Source organism: Glandiceps talaboti, chromosome 1 (assembly GCF_964340395.1).
Source record: "Glandiceps talaboti chromosome 1, keGlaTala1.1, whole genome shotgun sequence".
In the NCBI taxonomy this organism is placed as follows: Eukaryota; Metazoa; Hemichordata; class Enteropneusta; family Spengelidae; genus Glandiceps; species Glandiceps talaboti.
This window is the reverse complement of record NC_135549.1, coordinates 1,522,501-1,548,193: the sequence shown is the minus strand read 5'-3', so window position 1 is coordinate 1,548,193 and position 25,693 is coordinate 1,522,501. Positions and strand designations below refer to the sequence as shown.

Here is a 25,693-nt window from a genome sequence, read left to right as displayed (position 1 = left end):
CTATGACAACAGTGGAAATATACGGAAGAAGCATACAAAATTAGCTATCGGTAGACAATTAGAGTGTTGACTTTCTGGACGATGGTACATGGTGGCATATGGAAAATGGTTTTTAAGTGGGACACTCCTAGTTAGCCCCATCGGGCCAATGCTATCTGTTCAACTTGGGTCTCTAATCGCAGGATCAAGTGGCATAAACAAACGAACCCTGAAGGTATTAGCCGGACTGTGTTTACGATACTCCGTAGATGCGTGAACGTTTGCCCCTTTCACACGCTTAATGTATTGACGCCACTCAAAATATGAAGGTCGTAACAACATAACGTTTTTATTAAAACCTGAAGGAATACGAGACACATACATTGGTGGAATGGTAAAAGTTCATCCAAGATACATAAAGTTTGGCATTTATTATGCAATTATAGGGAAATATCTGCTATCTTAAGTAGACAAATCAGGATGGATAGAAACTAAGTTCATTCATAACAGATAACTTTCCACATTCCAACATAAGATTACAGCTACACGTATATATACAAGTTAGGATGGATTCCCAGTGCACCATGCTGAAACAAAATGAAATGAAATACAATATGTACTGCCTACGGTGATTGCTAAATGCTCAGTAAAATTACATGAGTAACGGAGCCTTGATATACTAGACACAGACTGGTACTAACATGCCGCCACTAAACTTGCTATTAAAACGAGTGCTTCACATTTCATTACATATATACTGGAGTCCAAAATACACAGCCCCACTCAATGACAGCACCTTTTGGTGTTGCTAAACCCAGTACACATTCTGTATCGGTCAAACTTTGACCACAGCCATCATTATGCAAATTGGGAAGGAAAATCAATAAAGTTTGTGAGCACATGAAGACATAATATATACGAATGTACACAGAGACCCGTGTATACAAACTACTACTAACTTACATATAAAGTCATTTCGATAACAGACATATGCAGTTAAAATTAATCGCTGTACACATGTCAATACTTTGGCCCTTCGCCCCGGCCACACAATATATCTCAATTAATTATATATTGTATGTCAGTATCAAAATCAAGTTTAACCTCAAAAGTCTATGTACATATACATTTATACAGGTAAGTTTTGTGATTACTGTTATGTGAAGTTTCTTGCTTGAAAACAATAAATCATGTCCTGTTGGTGTTCCTTATTCCGCGTGAGCCTCTGTGAAGATGTACTTTAATATGCTTAGAGAGATGGTCAGAACGTGAAAATCTCTTGTCGCAGATTGTACATTGGTATGGCTTAACTCCGGAATGAGAACGTTTATGACGAGCAAGTTCATCGGAGCGAGAAAACCTCCATTTACAACCTTCCCAGGTACAGACGAAGGGCTTTTCGCCGGTGTGCCGTCTCAGGTGCGCTTTCAGGTGAGAGCTTTTACTATACATCTTGCCGCAGTTTTGGTAGTTGCACTTATGGATTTTATCGTCTGGGTTGGTCTTTTTGGTGGGACTGCCTCCCGCAGACTTGTTTGTTGTGGTCTTGCTGGAGTCTTTCTCGTTCTTGTTTAGTGGCTGATGAGTGATGCGAATCCCGGATGGCGGGAGAAGGTTTATGCGGCCTGGACAACTCTGCGATGGGTCGGTGATAGTACTAATAGAAGTAGCTGCGTTGCTTTCCCTGGCAATAGAATTATGACTGATCGACGTACAGTCAACTTGTGAACTCGTAACAGGTGGCTGGGCTAATGTTGACCAGGTTGGTGTATCACATGTCAGATCAATTGTACCAACCATGTTACCCCTGTAAGCTGTATCTTGTTCAAAATAGTCAACTGTTGACAATTCTGGTAAGCTTTGGTCACCGTACAGGAAATCGTTCAACAGTGAGAGTGCATCCTCTGTAGGCAATTGCTCGTGCTCTGAACCACTGAAGTGATTTGGACCAAATGGCTCCAGAAAAGATGATGTTATTGAAGGAAGCACATTCTGCATTGGAACTGGAGCTGGAGGTGGACTTGAGACATTGACACCGTAACAAGGCGTACTAAATTGATACATGGTAATGGCAGTGTTTGATCGTTGGTTACTGTTTGTCTTTTCAATGGAATCTGCTAACCCCTGTGAAAATAGATAGTCTAAGAACACATCATCACTGTCCGATACAGAAATTGAAGATGACGGACTGCTGCTGGCTGAAGTTCGTGGAGAACAAGAACGGAGTTCATCCGACGACAAGCTACTGCAATCGTTGTCGTCACCGAGAGAATTCAGTCTTTGCAATGTCCACATTTCACGCTGAAGACTGGAACTTGTGCGATAGACATCGACCATATTCAGAAGAAACCTTTTTCAGTGTATGCTTTGGGCGAACCCTTCACAAACACTGCACAATGTTACGAGGTACAGGACCAGATCACAACCAGTAGCGGTGAGTAACGTCAAGTGTCACTATAAAGCTGTCTGCTAGCACATGTTGACTCTGTTGATTGGTCTGGTGTCTGTTTAAATCCTACAGGGTGAGAAAAGATTGCGATAGAGTTGTGAGAATACTGGATGGTGGTTGGCTATCGCTTACCCCTCTGGGAGTGCACGCTGGGTCTAATTTATTACAGATTGGGCTTTACTGTATTTGCATATAATAGCTGCCATGGCTAAAGTGGCCTACATTTCTACTATACAAATTTACCTGAGCTATGTTAATCGATGGTTGACAAAGTGGTTTATGATGTCACTTCATTGTAGACATTTAGTTCGATACTGTATGGAATTTGACCTGCTCTGTAATCGCTGTTTGCCCATAGCATCCCTATCCAATTTCACTTCTGGAATGATGAGGCCGTTTTTGGCGGGAAATGCTCATGTGATGTTGACCATGAGGAAATTGTTACCATCGAATCTGTAATTTAATCACTGCCCAAATATTCTGAAATTGCTATAGGTCATACAAGTAAGTGTTTTAAGGAACAGACAAACGTAAGTCCTAATCGTTTGCACATACTAACGGGGCCCAGACGAAAGGGTCCCTCGAAAAGTCCCCGGGAAAAGTCACCCTAAAGTAAAATACGAAGAACGACCAGTACCATGACTATATGTACCGAGCAATATTTAAACTTTCCACTGTGTCTACGATATGTTATGAAACTAAAATACCGAAGTCTAATGACTAAAATTTGACCAATGCAATGTGTAACGAGACAGCCTTGGAAATTCAGCTCAAAGAATCGAGAAAGATAATTATCAAGAACAAACAGTGTCCTGTCATATTCAGTCTTTTGTGCCTTGTTTGATCTGTATGTCAAATGATAACAGCTTTGTTTGTGACAGAAAAGAAAATGCTGTCGCTATCTCGTGATTGAAGTCACCACTGAAATCGATTTTGATCGGCACCAGTCTTGTGAAAGTGTTAGTGATTGGAGAAAGTGGTACGGCCTTGCTCTACCACTCTCAACTTCCTGTCAAAACGTTGTGCTATAGTCAATCATTTTAAGCCATATCTCACATTTCTGATAATTTATCGTTGTTTACCTGTTGAAAATGTATGCATTTAAACTCATTTCTTGAGGTTTTGTTGACAGGAACTTAAAGATATGGAATACTTGAAGTTGATAAATATAGACATTATGCCCAAATAACCATTGCCATGGTCTGTTCCTAAAGAAATCACACAATTAGAATGGGAATTTCCCACAAAGCATTGTTCCCGATGAACTTACAATGTAAAAAGAACAGGTGATCTGGTGATAAAAGTCTGAATGTTTGTTCATTGCTGCCTTTTGTTTCTGCGTCTAATATTAAGATCTCTTCAAGGCTGAGTTACGAGCTCTATGCAAACTCTTTAAGTGATCGAACATGTTAGTTCTTGCTAAAATCAAGTCAGAAATAATTCATTTGATTTTTTTACAAACGAAAAGTCAATCAAAATTATTGTGTAGAGCAACGCACACTTCTACCCATTCCACAAATTAAGTATTACTTTTGAAATACACTTTTACATTTGTAAGTAGTGTAGTTCAAAAGAACGCTATATTGCTATTGTGTCGGTCTTACCAGTTGCATTAATTGTCATTAAATGCCAACTGAAGTACCCCTTTCCTATATCGTAAACTGAAATGATGAATAAGACGAAAGGGTTTCCAACTAGGGTAGTGGGTGGATAAAAGGTGTAAATTGTGTGCATGGTGGTACAGTGTTGTATAGGAACACCTTTGTTTCTATCTTAGTTATCAAGGTCAAATGATGCAGAGTGGTAAAGTTTTCATTCATGTAAATCAAATGCTGACATGTTTTGCATTTTTATTTTTAGATGTTATCCATTATATTTAATCATACTGATTTTATGATTAAATCCAATTACATTATGAAACCAATGTATATCCACATCACGTGATCCAGTCAAGAATTCTTCCACATTGTATAGATTGTTACGCAAAAGATAGCATATCGTGTCCTTATCTTAATTATTATATCTTGAGATGCCTGGATGGATGATGTATTTGTTCACAATAGAACGATCTCTTTCAAACTTAAGCATGATTCGTCAAAGTGTGCATCCAATGAATCTGACAGTACTATGTTTTGAATTCATTATTGTAAATAAAAGACTTCACGCATTTCATAGAGCAGACAATTCCAAATGGTTCTGAATCATCATCATCATAATGAATGATTATTTATATACGCCTCTCTGATCACACCTTGGCGTACTTGCCCATCTTAAGTTCCTTCCCCTACTCTGGCTCTACCCTCATTTCTCTGTAAATGCATCGTAAGCATTGTGTGGAGTATTGAAGTATTTTTTGTAAACCATGTACACGGCAATGAAACGACAAACTGTATAAATTTTGGACAGAGTCTAGTTTTGGAGCTTCGAAGGATTGGACTTACTGTAAAACAATACAAAACAAAACAATACAGCAAGCTTTGCAGTATCTACGTCCCATACAAACCTCTATATTTAGAACGTGAAATAAACAATGAAATTCATATCAGTAATGACGTGCACAAAGTAGCGTAGTATGTAGACACCTATATATTTTAGTGAAAGACAACTTTGATAAGGATGGTGATAAACCTATACTGTAGTGAATGGACCACGATAAGTCGATGTTTGTGTACTCCTGTCTTTACTATATATGAGTCAGTGTGGTCTATTTAAAGTAAATGTATATATATTTCATTAAACACACATACCTATACAAGCTTGTACAAAAATAGCCAGAGGATATGGCATATTAAAGATTACGTGTTCAAACGCCAGATATCGTATACAGAGGACTTTGGTATTATCTACTTTATTGGTTCATGATATTATCCATAGACCATTGGTATATATTTACCAGCCTTTGATTGATATGGTTTGTGAGGTCTAAATGCAAAGACCGTTTTCTCCGTAATAGTTACGGATATTATTCTCTTACGAGGACTTCGTCGTACGTTTTAATATTTTTTTTTTCATTTTGGAAAATGACTTTTTATCTTTCAACACTAGTGACTAGTGTTCTGTGTTATTGTCAAAATTTGTGTTCTCGAGATTATCACGATAAAAAACGAAGCTGATTTAATCATACAAGTTTCTTGAACTCTTTGATTAACTTTAGCCCTTTTTACAACATATCGCTAGGTTCATGCTGCTGTCACAAATATTTCAGAAATGCTGAACAACTTAATGAAACAACTACAATATTCCAATTGTTATTAGATTAACTTTATGTGTGTCTATAAAAATGACAAAGGTCAAAGGTCATACTAATCCTGTGCTGCAATGCCCTGGCATATCTTTTCTCTGCAGACGAAACACATAGATAGAGTAGATAGGAAAAGCCTGTGAACCGGTTTGAAAACAAATTCAAAGTTCAGTTTCAAAAAAGTTTGTTGTTTCGATAGGCATTGTGGGTAGAGGGTGTGCAACGCATGCTCAATGCAACGTTCAATATGGCCGCCTACTGTACGGGACAAAACGTAAATACGGATGGTTTTGAACGTTTTCAGACTGAATTTGAAGAATTTTTGCTCGAAAAGAAAATCTGTAGACAACTACAGGGACCAAGAAGAGGATTTCTCCTTTCAAAGTTGACAAAAAGCCTAAAAGATGGAGAATTTCGGATACCTCCAGTTTTATTGAAGGAGGCGTTGACGACCCCGCCTCCTGGCCCTGAGTTTAGTACGAATTTTCCTGAGGTAAGTTCTTTGAATATTCCGATTTTGGAAATAAATTTATGTATATGCTTAAGCATGATATTTTGTGGCAATTTGAACTTTACACTGGTGCAATTTAAGAAATTTCCTAGTTGAAAAAACATTAATATTTTAAAATAATCCCAATCGTCTTTTGCAATGTTATAGTGTGTACATACCGAAATTGAAAACATATGGTGTATATAATCGACAATTGTTATTTCATATAGCTTTATTTGAAATAAATAGTGTCAACTGTTATGAAGGCTCGGGATTTTTCCAAAGAAAACGTTATCACGTTAGGTTTATACAGTGATGTTTATATACTATTATATATTTGTCATACAGTTTGTGTACTCAAAAACAGGAAGTAATGATTTCCCCTAAGATTAGTAAGATGGAAACACCCCTGTCCATGTTTGCAAGCAACGTCCCCAGATTGTTAGTCCAGAGACTTGGCTATCTGACTTGACAGAATAGCTCTGGCGGAAAACATTTTCAGATCAGATAATCAAGTCTAAGGTTAATACCAATTCAGTGGTTGTTCTCTAGTACTTCATCTGATTTCATGAGATAATATGTTCAATATATTTTCAACATGGCCTCATATTTGATAGCCCAGAGACTTGGCTGTTCAGCTTTGAAAATGTTGTTCACCATTACATATACTTTATCGTATAGCCAAGTTTCTGGACTACATGCTTGATTGATGCTGGTGTAATATCACACATATGAGGCTGTCAGAAATATGAAAATATGATGGACAGAAAGTTGCAACAAATACTATTCAGTAATAAAGTCAATATCTTGTGGCATCAGTGCTATACAATTTATATAGTAGATATGACCTTCTTCCACATGACGATCTATTATCTCCATGTAAGATTTTAAGTAGTGATACGTTCATATAAACCAGTTAATGAAAGTTGTCACACTTCATCATTTTGCAAGACTTACCATCCTTTGTTGTTAATTAACAAAGTTTTATTTACTTTACAGAAACTTCAAAATTTTTGTGATGATGTCATCAGAGCTAGTAAACGTTGGATTTATGAGATACAAGAATGTAATGTGTCCAGTGTGGATAGCTCCTTGCTGCTCAAACTTCATAGGAAAAGTACATTTCACAGAGTTCTAAGTGAAGTCATGCAGTATGAGGACAAGCATACAGGAATGTCTAACTCTTCCAAAGGAGTTTGGTTCATCAATAATGACAGTTGTGGACTTGATACACATCTTGTGGAACACACTGATATTTCTTTATCCAACCTTAGATCATTGTATTTATGTGATCATATTGGATGCCTTCTCAAAGCTAATGGGTAAGTTTAGATTTCATGAAGAACTTTTGATGACCTTAACCCTACATAGTCAAGTGAAACAAACCAAATTATGCCCCTCTATCTTCCGAGTTTTCCAATTCCCTTCTTTTCTCTCTAAACTTTTCCACTGGAATGTAAATGGAATGACCCAGTGCAAATTAACCAGGAATCCATAGTGTTGTGGTATTCCATTGAATAACATGAACTGTCCAGGAATTAGACTTATATTCCAGGCTATAAATAACCTCATCTCGTCTAGTACAGTAAATATAGTATAACATGAACTATGTAGAAATAGAATTATGTTCCAAGCTATAGATAACGGAATCTCATCTAGTACAGTAAATATAGTATAACATGAACTATGTAGGAATAGAATTATATTCCAAGCTATAAATAACCTCATCTTGTCTAGTACAGTAAATATAGTATAACATGTACTATGTAGGAATAGAATTATGTTCCAGGCTATAGATAACCTCATCTCATCTAGTACAGTAAATATAGTATAACATGTACTATGTAGAAATAGAATTATGTTCCAAGCTATAAATAACCTCATCTCATCAGTGCAATAAATATAGTATAACATGAACTGTGTAGAAATAGAATTATGTTCCAGGCTATAGATAACGGCATCTCATCTAGTACAATAAGTAATGTGGAATATAATCCTTCAAACAGAAGAAATTGTTGTATTCATTTTACTTTAAATTGAACCATTATAGATGACTCAAATTTGTCACCTTCAGATTTCTATCTCTTTGTATTTGGAGATTAAATGAATGGAGAGAAAGACAATAAACAATAGATGGACAGTGTAATGATGATCAGTTGCCAATGTGGTAGTTAGGTAGATTTTGAAATTATTATTCATTTAGTAGTCCTCAAAAGATAGTTTACAGTGAGTAAGTAAAAACAAAGACAAGATACACAAATACAACTTGGCATCAATTTAATAATCTGATGGCTGACGGGACAAAACTCTTACTGTATCGAACTTTGGAGCATAACAGTTTCTTCACCCAGATGGAAGAATATCAAATATCAAATATCAAGATAAAATACAGCTGTAGTGAAAACTTTTCCATGATCATTTTGAAATAATGTAACGTCAGGATGGTTACTGTATAATAATTTAAGAGTAACAATTTGACATGGCTGAGTGTCACTTAAAACCACTAAACTAAATTAATAGTAGTGTCATACTCCCTGAATCCTGTGAACAGCTGAGGAGATGGAGAAAAAAATGATATCAAATGAAATACTTCCTATCCATCCGAAGTTTTGCAAGGATTTATTAATATTAGTCTAGTAAAAAGCTAGTAAAATGTGGGAAGGTTAGTAACCCAACTTTTGATAGCTGTAATTTGAACCATCCCTTTTATGATGAAGAAGGTTGGCATCAAATTACATACTTGACTATTGTAAGGATATGACCTTTAAATTCACAAACTACATGTGTTCACTATGTGAAGTGGCAATATGAAAGCGACTTTGATCAGTTTCATAGCTTGGTTTCAAATTGTAAATTGTATATTTCCGTTTTGTAATCTAACTACAATGAGTCATCAAGAAGATTACTCAGATTACATTTCACAAGACCACAATAATGTTTGGGAGACTCAATGTAGTGAATTTGTCTCACATAGTAATCTTTGTTACTCAGCCTTCTCTGCACATCCTCAATTCCAAAGCCAAAAAGTCTTGGAAATGCTTTAAAAATATCTAATAGCTAAAATAGCTGCATGTAACTGAAAGAAGTGACCACTTTATGGCACTGTATTAAATATGCAAGTTTAATAGTTGTGAAGAAATGAACCTATGAATATACAGTATTTAGCACTGTAGAGTTGTGTATTAAAAGCAACCAAACAAACAAACCTATGAATATACAGTATTTAGCAATATAGAGTTGTGTATTAAAACTTATAAGCAACCGAACAAACCTATGAATATACAGTATTTAGCAATATAGAGTTGTGTATTAAAAGCAACCAAACAAACAAACCTATGAATATACAGTATTTAGCACTGTAGAGTTGTGTATTAAAAGCAACCAAACAAACAAACCTATGAATGTACAGTATTTAGCAATATAGAGTTGTGTATTAAAACTTAAAAGCAACCAAACAAACATATGAATGTACAGTATTTAGCAATATAGAGTTGTGTATTAAAAGCAACCAAACAAACAAACCTATGAATGTACAGTATTTAGCAATATAGAGTTGTGTATTAAAACTTAAAAGCAACCAAACAAACCTATGAATGTACAGTATTTAGCAATATAGAGTTGTGTATTAAAACTTAAAAGCAACCAAACAAACAAACCTATGAATGTACAGTATTTAGCAATATAGAGTTGTGTATTAAAACTTAAAAGCAACCAAACAAACGTATGAATGTACAGTATTTAGCAATATAGAGTTGTGTATTAAAACTTAAAAGCAACCAAACAAACCTATGAATGTACAGTATTTAGTACTATAGAGTTGTGTATTAAAAGCAACCAAACAAACAAACCTATGAATGTACAGTATTTAGTACTATAGAGTTGTGTATTAAAAGCAACCAAACAAACCTATGAATGTACAGTATTTAGTACTATAGAGTTGTGTATTAAAAGCAACCAAACAAACCTATGAATGTACAGTATTTAGTACTATAGAGTTGTGTATTAAAAGCAACCATAAAAACTAACCAACTTATATTATGTGATCATAAATTTTTCGCAGATATTGTTGCTCATACAGTGCAGTGATTTTTGTCTATAATTCTGCAGTCATGGCTGATGTGGTGATTTTTGTGTGCATTCAGCCATCATAGCTGAGAGATTTCTGGAGAGCATTCTCCATAAATACTCTTTTGATTGGCAGTGAGGCATGAGAAATAAAGAGGTTGTGTGGATGTATATGTATGTACTTACATAGCAGACTCTTGATACTGTGTGCTTCCCAAGTCATTGATTCCAGAATTGCTGACTAATATGTAATACAATGTTGAAGACTTCAGAAGGTATTCATTGGTATAGATTGTAGACCTGCTAGTTCACCTATAATGATTAAAATCCCTTCAGCTGTCTTATCATATGACCTTGCTATAATCAACCTATTTTGGTTTCTCTTACATCAGACTAACAATGGTTAACTGATTTTGTAGAAGAGGGCTAGGGCTTGATTTTGTTGAGGGGAGAGGGAAGGGGTTCTCTTACATCATACTTACATGTAGTTGTATGTAAACACCAAAATAATGGGTAACTGATTTTGTACATGTGTATGTATGTAGGGCTAGAGCTATTGTTGGTGAGGAAAGGAGGGAAGGGCAGAGGGTGTTTGTGGGTTGTGTAGGGCTGGAGTTGATGACGGAAGGAGAGGAGGGTGGTTTCTTACATCTTACTTGTAACTGGTCCAATGAATGCATGTTTAACACCAACATTATGAGTATTATGTTTTAGATATGCAGGTAGTACCAGGGCTAGAGCTGACATTGGTGATTGTTGGGGTGGGGGGGGGGGTGTTTCAGATATGCAGGTAGTACCAGGGCTTAGAGCTGACATTGGTGAATGTTGGGGTGGGGAGTGGGGGTGTCTAGGACTGGAGGTGGTAGGGGGTGTTCTCATACATCATACTAATTGTATGTCAATGGGTAACAAATTTTACATAGGTCTAGGTCTTTTGATGGGTTAGTTTTATACTCACATCAAAACTTTAAATTGCTTTTGTAATGTACATATATTACTTAAGGGGTGTAGTAGTGGGGATAGGGTAATAGTAATGGGAGAGTTGATGAACCCCATTGGAGTGAAGATGGATGGGACTACTTTAAAAACTGTGGGGAACTGATTGAGACTGTGGGTGTTGATGCAGTAACTGATAGTAGGGATACTTAGCCTGATATTAGCCCTGTTCCACTGGAATTAATTTGAAACTGATTCAGACTGAATCTATTCAATTAAATTTGTTCAAAACTGGTTTTTGTCCCCTTAGGAAAACTCTGATTGAATCAATTCAGTTTTGCTTTTTTGTTGGTTCCAAACCAGTTTGCTTTGAATAATTTCAAAACCACTTCCCTGATTTTTTTCAACTGATTCAACTAAATTGTTTTAAAACTAATTTTAGTGCATATGGGGTTTGATTTCAAACTGATTCAATATTCCTCATGCGGACAGAACTGCTGAATCACATATTTCCTGACATCATATTTACACTATAGTAAAGCACACACTGTACATAACAGCTATAATTGTATTCAACCAACATAGATATCTACATACACACCTACCAAGTCCAAAACAAGTAACATCATTTTAAAACTCTTCATTTCTTGCATATACATGTCTGCAGTATATAGTATTCAGCATCAAACAATGTTACAAAGATCAAATGTTAGAGATTCATTTGCATGTTGTTTTGTCAGAAGTCTTGCATAAATTCATTAATTAAATTGCTGTACAAGGTCATATCTTCTTACAGGTGTGTCTTGATTGTCAGTTTTATTAGCACAACTGAGCTGATATTGATAAGGTTCAGTAGTGCTATAGTCATGGTGCTGTGTGTGTGTGTGTGTGTGTGTGTGTGTGTGTGTGTGTGTGTGCGTGCGCGCATGTGTGTGTGTGTGTGTGTGTGTGTGTGTGTGTGTGTGTGCACGCACGTGTGTGCGTGTGTGCATGCGTGTGTGCATGCATGAGTGTGAATAGATGACTTAAACGCAAAAAATGCCAGACCGATTGTCTAGGTAATTGGTGGGGACATTACTTTTGTCTAGTTGGGAAATTATTCAAAGCAAAATGATTTCACAGGTATGTGATTTGGGTCAAAAAATTTCATTTTTGGTCAAAACACTTAAATTCCAAAACTACTGGGCAGATTGGTCTGTAATTTGATGGGAACATTCTTAAAGGTGTGTAAATTAAGATTTGTTCATGACATGATGATTCCATCAGTGCAAATTAGGGCTAAAAATGTGCATTTATAGTCAAAAAATCTTTAATTCCAAAACTACTCAGCATATTGGGTTGAAATTTAATGGGGATGCATCTGGGGATGTATAGATGAAGAAATATTAAGCATATAATGATCTCATCTGTGATATGCAAATTAGGTATAAAAATGTGAATTTTTGTCAAAAACTTATATCTCAAAAAGTGCTTGGTCAAGGAGACTGAAATTTGGTGAGATGTTTCTAAAAGTGTTATTCTGCAGATTCAAAACATTTTTACACACTTAACCCTAGCAACTATGACCATGCCCTTAGCAACAACTAAATGCCAGTATATTTGGCTAAAATAACAACATCATCTGGTAGGTAAGTGAGTAAACATTCAAAAATGTATGCAAATATCCCTAGCAATAATGACCACGCCCATAGCAACAGCCAAACAATTGTGTATATCACAAAGATAACAGGGATACTTAGACAAGTGAACAACATTCAAAAGTGTATGCAAATGTGCCTGCAAAGATAACAACAGGAATTAACAGACAACTGAATAAACATTCCAAAACTATGCAAATATACCTAGCAACAAGACCACACCCATAGCAACAACCATATGATGATGTATATCACAAAGATAACATCAGGTATTCATAGACAAATGAACAAACATTCAATATGTCTTGCAACATGACCATGCCCATAGCAACAGCCAAATGATCACATATATTGCAAAGATAACAACAGGGTTGGATAGGCAACTGGATAGGCAACTGTATAGTCATTCAGCAAATGAACACCTATACCTAGTATGGACCAGCAGGTGGATAAACAAATTTAAAACTGAACAGTTGTGCTACAATGCCATTGGCGCTATTCTTTGTGATGCCTTGTACTTATCGGGTGATGATAGCTACTTATTCTGATTTTATGTGTATCAGCTACTACAGACCCTGGATATAAGATGCCTAGATCAGCTGAGATAGAGATTATCTGGTTAATAAAATAAGTACACATCATTACATAAACTGTGTTGTGGTTCTTGTAGATACCACAACTGAGATCTACTATAAACAGTATATTTTTTGTCTGTATACAACGTTATGTTATTCCTGGTTCCAAGAATCATGAATACAGCTAAAAGTAACTTTGGAACAACATTATTTTACATTGTAAATGATTGCGATGTCTTGATTATCGTAACATGGGATTTGATCACATAGTGGTGTTACATTACATGAGTTGCCTTGTGTTTGCTAACTATATTTTGGTCTGTTTGGCTTTTGTATAATGCTCATTACTGCACTGTTATATGCTAATTAGATCATTTCATTACCTTTGCCTGTACACATACACGATTAGAATTTGTACATTTTTAGCACAACTGAACTGAGATTCAGTAGTGTTATCAAGTGTGCACAAATGCAGATGTGTGTGTGTGTGTGTGTGTGTGTGTGTGCGTGTGTGTGTGTGTGTGTGTGTGTGTGTGTGTGTGTGTGTGTGTGTGAGAAACAAAATCTGGATGTCAATTCAGGAAATTGTTCAATAAGTCAATAAATAAATGCAAAGTATATGTGCATGGAGTGACGTATGAACTTCAGTGTCATTTTGTTATGGTCACTGATTTCCTTATATTTCAGAATCTTTCCAAATCAGTGTTTAAAATTGACTTATCCGTTGTTTCTATTAATCACCAATATTCACAAAGGAAACAGTATTAGTAATACCGCCTGTTTACTTAATTAACACCACAAGTTTGAATTCTGAGATTGAGTTCAGACTGTCCAGTTTTTTTGCATGGAAAGTGGAAAGAATTATAAGTTATACATTTTAAAATAGATTTTCCAGAGTAGAGCCGATTTTGAGATCCAAGCATAATAGGTCACATTGATACAACTTTGTGTGGCTTAGTTTAACTTAGCCCAAATGTGAGAGACAGCAATACAACTTTGTCTGGCTTAGTTTAACTTAGCCCAAATTGGAGAGACTTTTATATGGCTGAGTAGACGTGAAGGTGTAGAATATAAAGATAGAGTTTGCAAACTCTGCCGCACAAAATAGAGGTGAATATAATTTTCTTCTTGAATGTCCTAAATATTATATTTTGAGGTTCAAATACATTCCACAAGAGTTGTTTATGCATCCAAATGATTGTATGTTTAACCGTGTGTTATGGTCAAAGGATGAAGCTATTATGAAAGACATTTATGTCTGTTTGTTTATGAGGCTTGTCAGAAGGTCAGGAAATTTTGAATAGTTAAAGTTTCAAGTGGTTTACTGTGTGCATATTTTTTTGTTTATGTTTTTAGATTGCTGAATTGTTTGAAATTTGTATAGTATTTCACTTTCCTATTCTATTCTATTCTATTCTATTCTATTCTATTCTATTCTATTCTATTCTATTCTATTCTATTCTATTCTATTCTATTCTATTCTATTCTATTCTATTCTATTTAACTATATAAATATAATCCCCTTTGCACTTCGGCTGGAACCCTTGAAATGCAAATAAAATCTGAAAACCAGAAACCATATGACTGAGTGTGATCCCCAAATGTGTTAGACATTGATGCAACAATTCATGTGGCTAAGATCAAAGGTTGTAATAAACTATAACATTTCAACAACACAAACAATGTCAAGATATAAACAATAAAATATAAATTTGGACTGATCAAATATTCTGATGACAAGTTTTTTCCAACGGATTGATTTCTTGAGTACATGTATAATAATCAGAAAGATAATCTTTTCTAGTGTATGCCCATTTTTATACAGGTCAAAGAACTTCTTGGTCTAACTATAGTGACCTTCAGAAAATGATTATCATACTTTACTTTTTAGATTTGAAATTGTGAGAAGAGTCAACACTAGTACCGGTAATGAAAAGACAAAATCAAGACTGAAGATACTGAACATTGATATTAGCCAACATTGTCCAAATCAAGTTGAACTCACAGACACAGATGTGGATATTCTTGTAGAAGGAATAAAAAATTCAAGATATGTTGTTAAAAATCCAAATCTTGATACAAGTATTACACAACGTAAAGTTTGCCAACATCATCATTTAGTGCAAGATAACAGTGATGATGCAACAAGGACAGAGTCTAAAGTTCCAGTTTGTCTTGACCTGAGACAGTTTCTTGCTGATTGTGTGCTTCCACTTGGCCGAAATGGATATGATAAAAATATACACAGACTACAAGGTAATATATGTCAAATTCAATATACACAGAATACAAGGTAATATATGTCAAATTCAATATACAGACAAATAAACTTTACGTTAACATTTTGTAGGTTTTCACTCATAGCAGTACAGTTGCAAGAAAACTGACTTTCTGTGTGAATTAAAGATGGCTGCCATCATTTGTGTCACCATGGCAACTGGATATGGCATAAAGCTGAATACATTGGGTGATTGTGACATCTTGTATTGCTACTACAAACAAATTCATAGGATATACATAAATATATGCACACAGTATAATATAAATCATCACCAAAAATCACAAAAAGCAAGGTAATATCTCATCTTTTAAATATATAACACTGTAGAAAATCACTCTCATTTCAAGTTTTATTGCATACATTCAAACTTCTTGGAAAAAATCTATCATTTGCAAGTAATTACATTGCAAACTAAGCTGGTATGTTAACGTCAACAACACCTATTAATTTGGTATGTATAGAGCTAACCTATTGGACAATTAGATATTAGGCCAACTAAAAAAAGTTGTTTGGTTCCAGTTAACTGACCCCACCTAGTTTTTCATGCCGACCCTAAACTTTTTTTTACATATTCAAGAAAAAAATAGGAAAATCGCAAAAATTGTGAAGTCTCGCAAGAAATAGTGGATTCAGAAACTGACATCAACTTAAAAGACAATAAAACTGTTCTTCTAATCTGTAATGGCTGTACATATGATGAGAAGAAACCAATAACGGAGACCATATGAAAACAACAGAAAAACATAACTACCTGAACTAGATACTCACATATGAAAAAAAAAAAATTTTAATAAAATAAAAAATATACCTACCCCACCTATTTTAAAATTGAATGTAATCGGGACCTCATAATTTCTTTTTGGTATTTTAAGTTCATTCTCCCAAGGGAAATATGAGTGACCTAAGGAGCCTTGTCACCACAAGTTGTGAGAAACTCTCAAGTCACACATAGTTTCTTGCTGAATGAAGAGAATTATTGGGGAATGATAGTTATACCTGCACAAGCTTAATGTTAGGAAAAAAGTGGTGAACATAGTAGCGATTCAAAAGAATTTGACTGATGTATGTACTGTGTGTTATCTTGATGTAGAACAAGCAGGATATAAACTCCATATTTTCTGTTCACATACATACAACTTGGCTTGTGTATGGTATATTTACTTTGTATGGGGAGAATAGATGTTAAACTATGCAACTCTTGTAAACAGCTGTTCTTAGCATCGATTGGTTGAAAGTTTGGAAACCATCATACTGTTTATATATATCAAATGATGTTTAAACTCCATGTGAACTCAATCATAACTTAGAATGATAGATAACCAAACAGAGTATGTATGTATTGAAATGTTTGCATCGCCAAGATATCATCCCTATTGTGATGCTTAGGTCAGGTCAGGTCAGGTAATAGGTCAAACCAATCCAAATTGTAGATATGCATAACTGAGATGCTTGTGTGCTTTTAATTTTGAGTATAATAATTGCTACACTAAGTAAACACCATGATGAATGTATTGGTATAGATAATCATAAAATATGATGACATTTGATATACTTCAAAAGATAGCTGGGTGAACTAGGTCAGTGATCATTAGTGCTAATACTTATCACGAATATCTTGTTTATATTGGCATCAAAGTTCGGTGAATACAGGTGTTTTTAGAATGAATGACAATACTGTGTATAGTCGGCCAGTATCTAAAGTACAATATTCAGTCACTAGTGTTTTATAAACATCTTTATAAGCCAAGTAATAATTTTTTGATACACGTGTAAGACATTTGTATGCATATTTGATTTTGTAGATGATACATATGTAACTTGTCTGTTTCTTTGGAAGTGTGTAAGTGTTCATTTGAAAGTATAAATGTTAGACTGGTACAACTCTCCTTAAGCAATATATTTAATTTACCTACAACTTGAGCATTTTTATCAATGGGGAGCTATTACAATGAGATTTGTCCATCTGTCAGTCCATGCATGCGTGCATCTGTAATACATCATTTCTCTGACATGCAGTATCCAATTTCATTCAAACCTGGGACAAGGGTGACATATTTATATATGCCCGTCACTGTTTTGCAACTTGAAAATTTGACCAAATGGCAGCCATATTTGTAGTTAAAAATAATATTTACTGCATTAAACTTAAGAACAATAATGCAAGTGTCTACCACCATATTATCAGGTGTAAGCTTTCTTGTAAGATATTGACCTTTGACCCATGATCTTGACCTTTAAGGTCAGTTATCGAAATTGAGCCATTTCTTACATATCACAGGCACTTTATACTTGTATATATTTGTTTCCAATTTCTTTTAAATCATGTTTACAGATAATAGAAAGAAGAGCTAAGTATACAAATGCAGTATTTTTAATGCTCATACCACTTTTTATAAATTAGTGGTCATATTTATAGTAAAAAATAATTCATGATGTATTGCATAACTCAAAAACTGTTGTACATAGTGACTCCATTCAAGAGTCCAACCCTATCTTATCAAGTGTAAATTTTCTTTTCAAACATTGACCTTTGACTTTGACCTTCAGCGTCAGTTTAATAACAAAATTGCATGTTCTAGACACTTTGTAGTAGTTATTTATATGTAACCAATTTCTTTTAATATCATATTTACATGTAAGATATAACGAAAGAGAAATACAACCAAACATTATCTTTTTGGTGTTCCCATAACTTTTTGACAGAATGGCAGCCATATTTGGTGTAAATATCAGTGACACTTTGATGGTTATCTTTTTAAAGATATCTATCTTAAGTTTGTGCATTTCTTTTCTTGATTACAGTCCTTAATGAAGATGGGAAGCCATCTAAAATCCTTAGAAGTTGTGCCATTCTTCAGCAGTATGTGCAAAATGTACAAGAGGAAACCAGCTCAGACACAGTAAGAATACGATTTTCCTCATTGCTTCTCTGATGACACCTGTATGATTGTTATGATTGTCCTCATCACTACTGACATTACGGCCTTTATTGGTATCACCTTTCTCATCATCACTTCCACTACCACTACCACCACCACCACTACCACATCCACTGCCACCACCACCACAACCACCACCACCACGACCATCATCACTTCCACTACCATCACCACCACCACCACCACCACCACCATCATCACTACTGACATTACAACCATTATTGGTATCATCTTTCTCAACATCATCATCACCATCGCCACCACCACCACCATCACCACCACCACCACTACCACCACCACCACCACCACCACTTCCACCACTAATGAATCAGGTATGTAATGAATTGGGTATGTAATAAATGAATTGGGTATATAATGAATGAATTGGGTATGCCAATTGAAACCTAAATTAAAGCTAATAGCAATCTGTGTTCTATTTTTACTACAAATTTGTTGTGATGTTTAACATGAGGCGATGATCAAATTCCAAATCAGACTGACTGTCCTACTAATGTTGTCCATAGGTTTTACTGTGTTTGTAGACCAGTTACCTAAATATGTAGATGTTATCTAAAAACAGGTCATAACTGAAGTACTGTTCATTCAGAATTGTCATTCTTAATGGCAAATTCCAATTTGTGGTATGAAAGAATTGTTACATTTCATGATCATGCTGTGATTGTTGGTATTGAGTCATGAATGAAACCCAAATAGAGAAATACTTCTTTGCTATCAATTTGAAAATAACACCTGACAACTAATATTTTGTGTTATTGTATGTATATGCAAGTATATCACTTGAAAGACATGATCCCGAATTGGTCAATTTCCCATCTGTTTCATCATCAGAACCAATCAGAAAAGTCCTTATAACGCTAGTATAAATTCTAAATCTGATTCCTTAGTCGAACAATCACAACAATTTGAAATCATATTGAGTTGTAATTCAAGGACCTAACAATGATTACTCAGCAAACCTTCTGCCGTAGGTCATCTCTAATGTTTACAGGAAAAAAATAAATATAAAAAATGTGACATTTGCGGAATGTACTGTACTTGTGGGTCAGACTTCATGTCAATTAGTTTTCAACCTAAAGTAAGTCATTATGATAAGGTGGGCTCTTACAACATATTTCAATGTACAATTGATGAATTATGCATTGTTCTCAGTGTATGGGGGTACAACTAGACAAGCCAAAGGTTTCTACTCCTATTTGTACTATGGTATAGTTTACACAGAACACACAGCTGACTATAGAATCATGTTTTGGAAACGTTCATTGCTTGCATATATAACATGCATATGTTGTCGTGGTAACAAACACTGACAAGTTGATATGTACAATTATGGCTATAGTTTGAAGGAAATATCACATTTCTAGTAGGGGGATCAAAGAAATTTTACCTTAGGTCCTTGGGATGTTCAAATTTGATTCAAAAGACAACTTTATTACTGCTGTCCAACCACTTAGAATGACTTTGAAACAACTGTTCATATCTCATACAGCACCCATCCCATATTACTGCTATCCAACCACTTGGATGGACTTTGAAACAACTGTTCATATCTCATACAGCACCTATCCCATATTACTGCTATCCAACCACTTGGATGGACTTTGAAACAACTGTTCATATCTCATACAGCACTCATTCCATATTACTGCTATCCAACCACTTGGATGGACTTTGAAACAACTGTTCATATCTCATACAGCACCTATCCCATATTACTGCTATCCAACCACTTAGATGGACTTTGAAACAACTGTTCATATCTCATACAGCACCCATTCCATATTACTGTCATCCAACCACTTGGATGGACTTTGAAACAACTGTTCATATCTCATACAGCACCTATCCCATATTACTGCTATCCAACCACTTGGATGGACTTTGAAACAACTGTTCATATCTCATACAGCACTCATTCCATATTACTGCTATCCAACCACTTGGATGGACTTTGAAACAACTGTTCATATCTCATACAGCACCTATCCCATATTACTGCTATCCAACCACTTAGATGGACTTTGAAACAACTGTTCATATCTCATACAGCACCCATTCCATATTACTGCTGTCCAACCACTTAGAATGACTTTGAAACAACTGTTCATATCTCATACAGTACCTATCCCATATTACTGCTATCCAACCACTTAGATGGACTTTGAAACAACTGTTCATATCTCATACAGCACCCATTCCATATTACTGTCATCCAACCACTTGGATGGACTTTGAAACAACTGTTCATATCTCATACAGCACCCATTCCATATTACTGTCATCCAACCACTTGGATGGACTTTGAAACAACTGTTCATATCTCATACAGCACCCATTCCATATTACTGTCATCCAACCACTTGGATGGACTTTGAAACAACTGTTCATATCTCATACAGCACCCATTCCATATTACTGTCATCCAACCACTTGGATGGACTTTGAAACAACTGTTCATATCTCATACAGCACCCATTCCATATTACTGTCATCCAACCACTTGGATGGACTTTGAAACAACTGTTCATATCTCATACAGCACCCATCCCATATTACTGTCATCCAACCACTTGGATAGACTTTGAAACAACTGTTCATATCTCATACAGTACCTAAGAGCATTTCTTTTTCTCCTGCTGTCCTTTTTTCAGCCACTTCATATACTACATGTTGTTAATTATGAGAAGGGGTTTACACAACAACAAGTCGATATAGCTTGGCAGATACTGCACAGTAAGACAGCCCAACAATGCCATCCCATGCACTATGTGTATGGTGCTGTGACTGCCAGGAAGGGTGATGGTGCAACACAACTACCAAATGCTATCGACTTCTATCAGCTCAGAAAAAGTCAAATGAGAGAAGCATGGGTTATGAAATATGGAAGTGCAGTTGAAGGTTTGCATATGTTATGTGTTTTCAGAACATGTCATGGTTAACCTTTACCTCTTGTCATCACTGAACTGTTGTGCTTGGGGGGGGGGGTGTACTCCCACCTATTGGGTATACGTATACGTGCCGCCCTTTGGGGTAGGGTTTTTCATTCTTTGGTCTAAAATGGGTACTGTCCTTTGAGAGCTCATGAGTCTAAAATGGGGTCCACATTTCACAATATTATATTTTGTTTGGTCTAAAGTGGGGTCCTGGAAGGAGCTACTTCATGAATTCTCGATGAGTTCAGGAATTTTCCCCTGCTAATTCACTAGTTGAGATAGCATGCACACCCCTTGAAATGCTTAGGTATTAGATATCGCCCCATAATACATTGTTACATTAACTGCGCATGCTCAACATTGGTCTAAAATGGGGTCTGGGGTTGACAGCATTGGCCACACACCCTACCAGACCTGGCCAGTGGTAAACAAGACAGGAAACAGGAAAATTATAAAGCATATACAAAATGTAACATGTTTTATATTTCTATACTTTTCTGTGAGCTAAATATTAGATTATGTATTCAATGTCTGAAGTACATGGGATCACGCTCTTGATCTTCAACAAGTTTGAAAGTCTCCATAACTCCATTTGCTTACCTAGGCATGTATTAAACATTGAAATGTGTTTAGTTCTGTTCTCCAGAATCAACTTTCTTACGACCGTTTTGACCATCTTATTCAAATTTGGATTAGCAGACAAAGATTTCTGAGTAAAGAGTTTTATCTTTAAGTTTAATGTTAGATCTATTTTGATGGCTGTAGATGTAGTTCACATTCCCTTTCATTCCCTACATAATGCTAGATTTGTAATGAACACACAGTGGTAGTGTCTGTACTCAAATTTTTGGGGGAAAATGGATTGGCCATAAATGTCAAGTGTTAGGATAGTAAATGTTTCATTACAGCTTTCATATGCTCTATTTTCAGTTTTATGTAAGTTGATTTGATATCATTGACAGTTTATGTAAACTGCATTCCTGATTGAAGAAAATGCCATTCATGAAATAAAAGTGATAATTATCAGTTTTTGAAATCGGCTGAATAATTTTAATTCTGTTCACCCTCTCTTTTACTTGCCAAATTCCAGGTAATATGATGGATAATATTTTCCATCATCAATTGCTGTCCTTCATATTAGATTTCATTAAGTTTTAATAAATTGATTTATAATTATAGAATGTTCATGAATTTAAAAACTAAATATTACAAGTGCAAAAGTTAGAAGTATTCTATACAAGAATAGAATTCTAGTATGACCCTAGTGTAGCCATAGTACTATCCATAATATTGCCATTAGTTTGACCCTGGTATGACCCCAAGTTTAAGTCTAGTATGACCCAAGAATGATCCTAATATTTCCCAAGAATGATCCTAATATTTCCCAAGAATGATCCTAATATTTCCCAAGAATGATCCTAATATTTCCAAAGCATGACCCCAGTGAGAGCCTTATCTGACCCAAGTATGACCTAATATTATCCTGGTATGACCCAAGCACGATCCTAATAGGACCCAAACATGACCCTAGGTCCTAGTATGACCCTAATCTGACCAAACTTGACCCTTGTCTGACCCAAGCTTGACCCTGACATGACTCAATGAATCATGACCCCAGTGACCATTGAATACTAGTATGTCCAAAGCATAGGTATGATTCTAAAACAACCCAAGTATGATACACAGCTTCCTGTCTATAACTGCCTACACTTTTCACAGTGTTTCTTAAATTGCTGCAAATCATGAAAATACTACTTCTGATTCATCTAATGGAAATGACATATGTAACTAAATTTCAACATTTTGTATTTTGCATTTCAGGTGAAGGATGGGATTCAACTATTGCTGCCATGACAACAGCCATTATTAAGTTTGAACTACTCAGTACAACAGCCAGAAATCCAGTAAGTCCTTGTTTGCACTACATTTAGAAATTAAAAAAAAGTTGTTGCAAGTTTGAATAAATGTTCAAGGGGATGGATATGGCCACTTAACTTTCAACTCAAATGTAGGTTTGCCAACATATCTAGCATACTCTTTACAAACTCTGTTAGATTTCTGTTTTAGGAAAGTACCCCATTGATAAGGAACATTGGTCAACTGAAGGTCCATAAATGTGTATACATTGTATTTCCAGTTATTACTGTATGGCTGACTTTTCATATTTTGAGTAAACTTTTCCTTCTTTCACTTAATTTCACTTAAGTTAACTATTTATTAAAGAAGTTGAAAATCTTAAAGTGTTGAAAAAAACATTATAGTCTAGAGGCTGTCCGTAGCTTCAAATTCAAAGCCATAGATAGCCTCTACATGTGTAGCCTAAATACATGCAGGCAATGTATTCTTGTATAAGTATCATTTGCCTACCACAAGACGATTCTTGTGAACTACATTTTGAAAGCATAAAAGAGGGGACATAAAAATGCCCTCACACAAACTGGTACCAAGTAATAATTTTGACACTCCTGGAAGCAATAGAGTGTCATTCTTACTCGTATCCCAAGGTCTGTAAAGCATGTCGGTACAGAAAGTAATCAAAGGAGTTCAATGATCATAACTTTTGATTTGTTAGAATTCTTTGGTATCAACAGTTCTGTTTTATCAACAAGCAGTATTGTGATGTTGTAAAACACTTACCTTTAATCTAAGTAGTTCTAAGTATATATTAATCTTGTTGGTTTTATAACCCCCTAAAGCCAGTCTATGGCCTCTGTAGCCTTGCAACAACCTTATGAATTGCACATTGATAACTTAATATCACAATATTTGGATATAATAGTAATAACACTAGACTGATAATCTCCAAGTTTTCAATATTTTATAAAAGACTAGAAAATCTCAACCTGTTGTGACGGTATGCTTCAGTATTATTTTTTGTGTATTTTCACAAACAAAACATCCTGTGTCATGGACATATCAGCAAAGCTGTGTTTGGAGATAAGATGGAGACCCTTGCAGAGAAATTGTAATAACTAACTATGTGAGGCAGTGTTGAACATTATAAACACTTCTAGAAGATTTTTATTTTCCAGTTTTTGAAAACGTTTGTCTGAATATAGCCCCTAGAGTTTATGATCTGAAGAGTTTATTGACCTCAAAACTTCAAGCCGTGTTGTCTGAAAAATAATCAAAATCTTTTCCATTTTTGGGAAATGAAGTTCTATTGCAAGAGTAACACAAAAGTTTCATATTGCCACCATTGAAAAACAAGTGTTTTATAGCACCAGTGTTTATGTAGTGACTGGAGGCTAAAAAGCTTGCCAATGAGTCTTCTAAGTTATGATTTAATGGCACTACACTATGATTTACCTGATCAACACTTCAGTGTATGTTGTTTTGGTCTTCCAATGACGTCAGTAGAAAGATACTCAACATAACTTATCCGTATACATCAAAAACACTTTTACAAGAAATATTTTTATGTCCAAGATAAAAAGGGACTTGTTTAGTGGTTAATAAAAGAAACAGGCTAAGCATAATAGTGGTGTGACTTGTGCAAATATGCCAGAGCCCCAAATATACCATTCACGAACAGGATACAAACTTGCACATAATCCCTGATTTAAAGTGTCTGGTTTATTGTGACATGCAGATTCTTATCAGTAGATTTTAGCATTATTGAAACAACACTGCGTCACATAACAAGTACCATCTTGCTATACTGCAAGAATGACAGTTGTTACTGGGACTATAGTACTATGCTGTTACTTTAGTGTAGTCAGGGTCTAGCCATCAGTCATAATATGTTTACTTCACTGCAGGAAAAATGTCAGTCATTCCGACAGAACTATTTGAAACAAGAGATAAAAAAATCACCAAAATAATTAAAGAAGAATCTATAACCATGTAGGAGTCATAAATGTAGTAACCAATTAAAAGTGTTACCTCACAATATTTTATGTACTCAAGTCATTTGTTTATAAACAATATCAGTTGCCATTTTGACTAGTGTTATTATTGGCACGCTTTGGTTTGTATAGACCTCAGTTTTACTGTCAATTCCTGTATATTTTGTGGTATTTGGTTTGTATAGACTTCAGTTTTACTGTCAATTCCTGTATATTTTGTGGTATTCCATACGTTAACAGGATAATGACTGTTGCCCTTAGACTTATATGCTTGAACAAACAACAGTACAAAGTACCAGACC

At 35.3% G+C, this 25,693-nt stretch overlaps 2 protein-coding genes across 5 annotated transcripts in view; one reads left to right on the top strand and one right to left on the bottom strand.

The window, feature by feature from the left end:
* Positions 1-345: 345 nt before the first annotated feature.
* LOC144434751 (uncharacterized) overlaps positions 346-25,693 on the bottom strand; it is a 44,939-nt gene continuing 19,591 nt past the window's right edge. The window contains exons 1-2 of one of the 3 annotated variants that reach the window (XM_078123350.1): positions 3,136-3,269; positions 346-2,494 (exon numbers count right to left, since the gene is read on the bottom strand). In XM_078123350.1, coding sequence (XP_077979476.1) covers positions 1,168-2,316 — 1,149 coding nt within the window. In that variant the 5' untranslated portion in view covers positions 2,317-2,494; positions 3,136-3,269 and the 3' untranslated portion in view covers positions 346-1,167. Of the gene's footprint in view, positions 2,495-2,671; positions 2,736-3,135; positions 3,270-25,693 lie in introns of those variants that run through there. The other 2 variants (XM_078123422.1, XM_078123274.1) reach the window with 2 other exon arrangements.
* LOC144434597 (DALR anticodon-binding domain-containing protein 3-like) overlaps positions 2,035-25,693 on the top strand; it is a 51,143-nt gene continuing 27,484 nt past the window's right edge. The window contains exons 1-7 of one of the 2 annotated variants that reach the window (XM_078123107.1): positions 2,035-2,413; positions 5,974-6,162; positions 7,159-7,481; positions 15,264-15,628; positions 18,456-18,553; positions 21,262-21,508; positions 23,365-23,447. In XM_078123107.1, the coding sequence (XP_077979233.1) occupies positions 2,342-2,413; positions 5,974-6,162; positions 7,159-7,481; positions 15,264-15,628; positions 18,456-18,553; positions 21,262-21,508; positions 23,365-23,447 (1,377 nt within the window). In that variant the 5' untranslated portion in view covers positions 2,035-2,341. Of the gene's footprint in view, positions 2,414-5,915; positions 6,163-7,158; positions 7,482-15,263; positions 15,629-18,455; positions 18,554-21,261; positions 21,509-23,364; positions 23,448-25,693 lie in introns of those variants that run through there. The other variant, XM_078123183.1, reaches the window with a different exon arrangement.